The sequence below is a fragment of the Stigmatopora nigra genome, chromosome 15, assembly GCF_051989575.1.
Source record: "Stigmatopora nigra isolate UIUO_SnigA chromosome 15, RoL_Snig_1.1, whole genome shotgun sequence".
Lineage (NCBI taxonomy): Eukaryota > Metazoa > Chordata > Actinopteri > Syngnathiformes > Syngnathidae > Stigmatopora > Stigmatopora nigra.
The window spans coordinates 5,888,402-5,896,640 of record NC_135522.1 but is presented as its reverse complement, the minus strand read 5'-3'; the positions used below and the strand labels follow the sequence as shown (position 1 = coordinate 5,896,640).

General features: G+C 41.1%; 1 protein-coding gene across 1 annotated transcript; it reads left to right on the top strand.

The window, feature by feature from the left end:
• Positions 1–6,380: 6,380 nt before the first annotated feature.
• Positions 6,381–8,026, top strand: junbb (JunB proto-oncogene, AP-1 transcription factor subunit b). The gene has a single exon (XM_077735164.1). It carries the CDS (start codon positions 6,624–6,626, stop codon positions 7,605–7,607), a length of 984 nt encoding a protein of 327 aa, XP_077591290.1. The 5' UTR covers positions 6,381–6,623; the 3' UTR covers positions 7,608–8,026.
• Positions 8,027–8,239: the final 213 nt, after the last annotated feature.

Here is an 8,239-nt window from a genome sequence, read left to right as displayed (position 1 = left end):
CATTACCTCAAATATTCGACTTTTTTTTTAATACAGATGATGACTTTGCTTTTTGCGAGATCTTACCCCATCATCAATCTTTCCTGGGGATATTCCTCTACTTGCTTCCTTCACATATGGTGGTAGCACATCCTCGTGTCTCACAAATAGGTTTTGGACTAGGACCAACACTGAAACAAGGAAATGGAGCAGACAATGAGATCAAGCACACTACAGGCAATAAATAACAAAAAGAAATTACTTAGGGATGAAAGAATGTTCATTCAATCATTTTGAATGGCGCTGAAATAGTTCAAATTGTGTGTATTGTTGCGAATACAATCTGATTACTTTGACATCTGCAAGGGCTTACAAGGCAATACTTTAATTTAGCATTAATGAAAGATGAGGCCAATGTTTGCCAATATGGCACATGAAAAAGCTACAAGAAATAACCAGCAGTTTAGGTTATGCAACTGAGCCAAAGTATGACAGAATAACTGAGAGAAGCAACATCAAGCATTCCTAGTACCTGGACAGGAATCAAACGTGTGCCGATTTTGGATATTGTATGACTCCAAGCACAATTTCCTCTGCCAGTAAAATACTCAGAGGACAAAATTTAAAATGTCATCCTATTTAAAGCCCAGGAAAAAAGAGTGTTCTCTCATGCCAAACACTATTAAAAGGCAATACCAAATGTCCACTTGTTGAATTGTTTATTCTTCTTTTTTTTTGCCTGTACCATCAGTCAACTTACATATTTAAAGATATGTATCATTTTCTGTGGCTTTTGATTTTGGCTGTTTTCTCATATTCAGATTTGGGTATTCATATTTTGATGCTTCTCTAATTGTTTCATGTACCTTTGGCATAAATGAGAATCCGTTTTGTAAACCACCATTGTGTCTTTTACAGGATATATATCATGGATTTATGTTATTCTGGGAAAATCCCAGCAAAGGATAAAAACATCATCTTAAAGCAAAATGTGACTGCGTATGATTGGATTAGTCACAAATGCCAATTTTTTAAAATCCCATTGCCAGACAATGCTTTTTGAATGGCCCTCTTAAAAAATATAGATATAATTCTGTTTTACTGTCATTAGAATATTCATTGCTACTCACAGAGGCATGGACATCAAATTGTTTTCAACAAGAATGGCTGACATTAAATGTCACTGACATGTCTCCCAGTCAAAATGGATTGGACATCTATCGCTGTCAAAGGCAGCCCATAATTGTACTGCATCTCCAATGGCTGAACCATAATTCAGCTCAGTTGAAAACTAGACTAAAACCATGTTCTGATGATAATGTGATGGGAAATATCAGGGGATAATTAGGTCAGCCTTAATTTCATTCCTTAAAATACTACAGCAGATTGCAAAGCCAAAAATAATCATATTGTGGCTATCACGTGGTATTTGGTCTAGTATTAGTGCTTGCCAGACTCGGAGTCATCGGAGCATCTCAAATTGGAGACCTCATGAACTTTCGCCTTCAGATTAATGCCACATGAAGAGCGAGTGAGGTTTTTGGTGGCTGACCTTTGATAAGACTCGATAGCCCGCAGTTTCGGGTGAATTCATCAACACGCAGAATCATGTGGTGTGATGATCTCAGTCGTGATGGATGGCTCTATTAATAGAGCTGACAATAAAGTGGCCATATTCACAAATGGGACTTACCAACATAGTTCATGCTTGAGGGGCCCCATTATGTCTAAATGAAGGAGTCAGCCTTTCTGTCAAAAGGGCATTTCGCAAACAAACCTCATCAAGACTGAACGCGTCTTTCTCTTTCCCCTTGCCCACCCGCTCGCCCGTCCACAACCCGCTGCTCTTTTCTGCTGAGTGGGTGTTTGCTAGAGTTACGAAGGTCAGGGAGAGACCATGAAGTGAGGCGTGAGCTCGGAGCTTTGACCTCTAACTGGCCTCGGTCATGCCTGCGCAGCTCTGAGTCACACGGAGTCGACTCGATGAAGGGAACGGGCTCAGCCCGGCGAAGAAGCCAACGACAGGCGCGTCGCTACTCGGGTTTGACAAAAGACGAGTTGTCCAGAGGTGACGAGGCACAATGGGACAGTTTGAGTAGAGGAGGTGAGAAGAGGTCCATTGCCAGCATAAGCACGGCATTGTGAACGGCAGCTTTGTTAAAAACAAGATCCACGAGGGGAAAATAGTAACTTAGATTATACAAGATGGGGAACATTCAGAGCAAAGTTGGTAAAAAAGTGCTTTAACCCAGTCATAGGTTTGAATACTGCTGAGATTTGGTTGCCCATGGCAAGGCCCTCAATCCACTACCACTAGGATGGGTGGCTTTTCTGTGCTGTACAAACAATTATATGTACTTTTAGTACGAGTACACATATATACAACACTAGTACAAGCAAGTAGTAGTATTGTATACAATCTAGTACAAGTACACAATGATAAAACAAGTAAAAGCAAGTATACATGTGTTTCTAGTACAAGTATACATTAATATTATACTATTTCAAGCAAGTGCATGTTTCCAATAAAAACACACATTGATAATACAAGTCAAAGCATGTACATTTGTGTCTAGTACAAGAACACATGTATAATATTAGTACAAGCAAGAACATGTGTTTCTACAGCTACTTGTAGTACAAGTATGTAGTAGTAGTACAAGTATGTCCATTTTTAGCACAGGTATGTGCTTTTAGTACAAGTATGTACTACACGTTTAAGTACTCGTAGTGCAAGTACACTAAAATGCACATTTTGTCAGAGAAGTACATGCAAATACTACAATCTAAAATGTTACAATCAACTTTTAAAATGGTAAAATCTTGGCTTAACATTGAGAAATGTGTGTACTATTGTATTTTGAGTTCTAAGTTACTTCCTCCTTATTTCGGTGGAATGTTTAAGCACTGAAATCCTTCCCCTTTCAAATGCATTGGATGTATAACTCAATGGCAGCAATTTTTATTACCTGAATTTGTTCTAGGGTTGTTTACTATGTCTGGCAAAATCATAGTATACCAAGGTTACATAATGTACTTACCTTTTTTTTATCTATGTTGTATCTTTTTCTTAGAAGTAGAATTTAGGTTTTAAGCTACTGACAATAGGAAAAACAGATTTTAGCGATGAGAAATGCGGTTAATCATTTTCCTAAATGAATCTCTTCACCTCCTCCCTTTGTGTGGATTTCAACATGTGGTAAAGATAACACTCGGATGAATTCCCCACCCCAAGTTATGTGCTTTTGGGAGGTCACATACAGTGAAAGGAGGCTTTGATTAATCGTACTGTAAAAGGCTTCTTTGCAGCTTTAGGCCTCGCTGTTCCCCTACTCACACAGGAATAAGCTCAGGTAAGATTCAATTGTTTTTGGCAGTCATCCATGTAAAAGCAAATCTGTTGCCAAGCAGCTCATTTTGCCTTGAACCCTTTTGAATCCCCCAAGAAAATGCACACACAAAAAGAACCTGGAGGAACAACAAACAACATCTGTAGACAAAGAAAGCAGAACTCAGAACCATTTTTATTCTTGACCATACTGACCGTCTTTAAATGTAAAGTGTCTAAACAAAGACGTGACTAATCAAAATGTGACTAAGGCGTCGGACACATTTTGGTTTTTACAAAAGCTGAAACTTGGGAAGTGAAGTGCTTTACTGATGCATGTTAAAATCAAAAGACTACCACTTATCCTCTCTATGGGTCGCGTGAGGTTTATTTATTTTTTTAAATCAAAAAGATATTAGGGATCGATTTAATAAAATTTACAGATTTGCGAATACTGTTAAGACTTAATAAATTCATTTAGCCTAATCCACATACTTTTCCAAGTGATATATGACAAATAAATAGTTCCACAAAGTAAAAATCTTTGAATAATAACCATGAATGACAACTCTAAATCCTATTAATAAGTATATATGAGAGAAATTACCTTGCTGAACTTGCTGTTCATCTGTAAAAAAGCACAACCTTGAGTATGTGTGTGCATTTTTTTTAATTTCAAATAAACTTGCCTCTATGTTTGGACATCTGGTAGCATAGTACTAATTTGTACCATGGACAGCAAGAGTGACTAATGTTACATGTTAATTGTAAAGCAAAGTGTTTTTTTTCCTGAACATTTTCTTTAAGTCTTAAAAGTCCTGCCCTTAATCATTTTGTATTTCTTTCATTCATCTGCCTCTGTATTCACTCATTTGTTTCTCACACATCTTAGGTAATACGAGTGTTTTTGACAAACATTTGGCATGCTGGCAAGAAGCCACTGTGAGAGTTCCCGTAAACACTCACCACTCTGGACCATATAATGCACATTGCCAAAATGTCACTGGAACTGTGGTCAAACCTCTACCGCAACGTTGAATAAAACCTCAACCCCAGCAGAGTGGAGCAGTGGCAGAAACGAACAGCTGCACACAGAATAGCATTTATAAGGGAGGTGGCAAAGTGGATGCACAACATTGCCAGGAAGTGTGTTGTTTTTCTGTGTTTAGCCATATTCCCATGGATACTGGAAAAGGCGCAATAGAATTAAAATAGTCTGTGAATGCCAAACAATTTCTTCACGTTGTTATTATCAATCACGGAGAGAGGGGGAAAAGGATTCTGCCGTCAATCATGTGAGGGGAATATCATTATTTTGCAGCCTAATTTTATTGCATGGGAAAACTCCAGCAAGGTTTATATACATGGTAGGAGTTTGTGTGACTATCAAAACTAGAACGGAAAAGGTAAAAAGGTAAAGGTCCTGTTCCTCTTACAAACTAAAAGCCTGCTAAGTCTCCACTTGTGTTGTTGAATTTGCAATTGTTGTTGCTGTGTACACTATCAGACTGCTTTCTCCTTTCATTATTCGTGAATACATAATAATGAAGTTCGGTAGGTATGTTCTAGTTAGGTATACGCATTGATACTAGAAGTCAGATTTTTATTTGTTCTTTATCAGGGTGGATTAAATAGTTCACTAACTGCATTCCATTTTGACAAGTGTGACGAATGAATGTTCCGCCCACTACCTGTACAAAGAACATGGCAGAATTCTGTTGTCATTTTATTGTAATCAAAAACCTAGATTTGTCTACCTTGTCATGAGTAAAAAGTTACTTGCTATGGCTGAATTTTCTAGACTTGCTGACAGCAGAATGCAAGAACTGAAATGAATTCCTGAAGCGAAGATTTCGATGCAGGCAGAGAGGAGTATCCCACCTGACTTGTTTTGTCTGAACGCGGATAAAATCGACATCGGTGGGGGGATTTTTTCTGCATCTGTGTGGGAGTTTGAAGAATTACAAAGACCAGACAATGATTCTCTTCTTAACAACTGATACTGGATCACTTTACTTTTTCACTGCATTGTGCTTCAAATAGTCAAACGTAACTTCAGTATCTTGCCAACAAATCAGAACCAACTACTAGGTTCTGAAAAGTTTGTTTTGGAAATAGATTAAGACTTTTATTGTAACAACCATTGAAAAAATATATTGATATAAAGTATTTAAGATCTTATAGCAGAATATTTATATTTGATACACAGAAATTGACCCTGTATGAGTTGTCCGTCTCCTTGTGAGGACAACAGCTTCCGAAAAAAGAACAGATGAGGAATTCAGAGGATTTAAATGATTGTATGATTTAAAAATATGTCTGTAGTACTTGTTGATTGATTTATTATCTAGTTCACTCATTGGCTGCCCATCAAATTTGCTCCTCTTAACACTATATGATACTGCTGTTATTTGTGTAGTTAAAACACGACTGTGTTTGTCCTACTTAGTGAACAAAAATGCTATCCGGGCTTTTATTTCCAGTCCCTCTGATCCAAAAACTCCCTTCCTGAGTAGCACATGGATGGCACGGGAGCAGGAATGCAGTTCTGGTGGGAGTGGGTTCCCGGTTCTCCCGTAAGGGAACTACAACGTCACACATGCCCATATTTGGTATGAGGACTTCCTCCAAAGGAGACGACATGATTTCAACACAGTCCTGAGGCTTTAAGTGAATATTCACACAATCGATCTCCATAAAAAGGCATTATAGGCAAGTTTGATGTCTTAAACACTATGATATTTGATCCAGGGGTGTGTGACACCAAAAAATGGCACATTGAGAGCTAGAAAAAGTCTATTTTGGTATAACACGTGATCCTTTATGAAAGGGCTGTATTGAATATGATGTGTTTAATTAAAAGTTACAACGTAAAATGTATGTTAATGTTGAAAGCGTCCGCAGACATGCCTCCGCCGAGCGCTGCCTTGCCTACAGGCTTATTTACAGTGGCTTCTTCCCGGCATCTGCGTCACGAGCGGTGGTGGGGTCTCGTCTCCAACTATCCAATCAGAGGACCGCAGTCGCTTGGCAGCAAGCGCGTGTCCCTGTCTATATAAAAGAGCGTCCATAAACGCGAGTGAACGAACACACCGCAACGAAGCATCGGCGCACGCACACACGCTCGCTGTCACAAGAGTTGGCGGACTTTACAAGAAAAGCCGAAAGGAGCGCGTTTCTCTCAACTTGTTGGACTTTCCTCCCCTTTTCCCTTACTGGAGCCATAGTTTGACGTTGGGACATTTGTTGACAAGAGCGATCGCGATTTGTTGAGACTCTTTCAATAAGCAGCCGGTAAGCTTACTTTCCCGACTTTATGTCCACAAAGATGGAACAGCCTTTTTACCATGACGACTCTTTTCTGTCGGCTTTCGGCCACTCGGACGCCGCCATGCACGACTACAAGCTGCTAAAGCAGAATATGAATTTGAACTTAACAGAGCCCTATCGCAACCTGAAGTCGCACCTGAGGGTCGACACGGACCCCTACCAGGGTGTACAACAGGACGTTGGCTCCCTGAAGCTCGCATCCCCGGAGCTTGAGAGGCTCATCATCCAAAACAGCAACGGTGTCATCACCACTCCCACCCCGGGCCAGTACTTCTACAATCGGGGCATCACCGATGAGCAGGAGGGCTTTGCGGAGGGCTTCGTAAAAGCCCTGGACGAGCTTCACAAGATGAATCAGATGCCTCACTCGGCACCCTCCATCGGTGCCAGCGGAGTGACCACCTGCTCGCCAGCGGCCCCCAGCGTGTTCGGTTCGGGACTGCAAACCGAACCTCCCATCTACACCACCTTAAACGCCTACTGCCCCAGCACCGGGCTCTCTTCGTCCAATTCCAGCTACCCCACAGCCACCATCAGCTACCTGCCACCTCACCAGCCAAGCCATGCACAGAACTCTGTCCACAGCGCTTACCAGAACCCCCACCCCAGTTCTGCGTTCCACCCGCAGCGGCTGGTCGCTCTCAAAGAGGAACCGCAGACCGTACCGGACCTCCTGAGTAGCGACGGTTCGCCTCCCATGTCTCCCATCGACCTGGAGACCCAGGAGAGGATCAAGGCGGAGCGCAAGAGGTTGAGGAACCGACTGGCTGCCACCAAGTGCCGGCGGCGCAAACTGGAGCGCATCGCCCGTCTGGAGGAGAAGGTGAAAGGGCTGAAAAGCGACAACGCGGGGCTATCCACTACGGCCTCGGTGCTACGGGACCAAGTGGCTCAGCTCAAACAGAAAGTCTTGACCCACGTGAGCAGTGGCTGTCACCTGATGCTCACTAGCAAGATGGAGGCGTTTTAAGTACACACTGCTACAAATCAAGTGACTTTAAGGTGACAGATAACACTGGAGTCAGGTTGGGCATATAGCGCCGCAACAACCCACGAGGCAACTAAGGGGGGCCTTGGTAGATGTGTCTACGATGTGCAAAAGACTTGTTGAAATGGTACTTGCGGATGCTGGACACCCCCGAGAGAACCATTCAGCACTCTTGGGCAATGCAGTATTTGAAATGGGCAGCCTCTGAGAGAACATTTGTACATTGCCATTTTCCATTGATGATACTTTCATCAAATGCTGCATATATTCTTTGTGTAAATTATTGTTGTTTGTCCTGGTTGATCCAGGCAAACTAACTGTGTCCAATGTTTACAATGTTCTGTTTGTTTGTTTTTTTAAATATGTGATGTGTATTTAAGTAAAGTGTCTCAAAAACATTATGGTCAATGTGTTGTTGTCTAAGTTGAAATATAAGACTGCCAGGATAACAAATAGGAATTCTGGCATCAATTCTGGGTTTGATGCTGATACAAAATCTTAGTTCAGGCAGTGTATATTGGGGGGGAGGAAAAAAAATAATGCCCTATCAATTATAAAAAGTGCCTAAATTCAGATTACTTGCAGTATTCATACTTTAAGGGGATTCAAAAAAT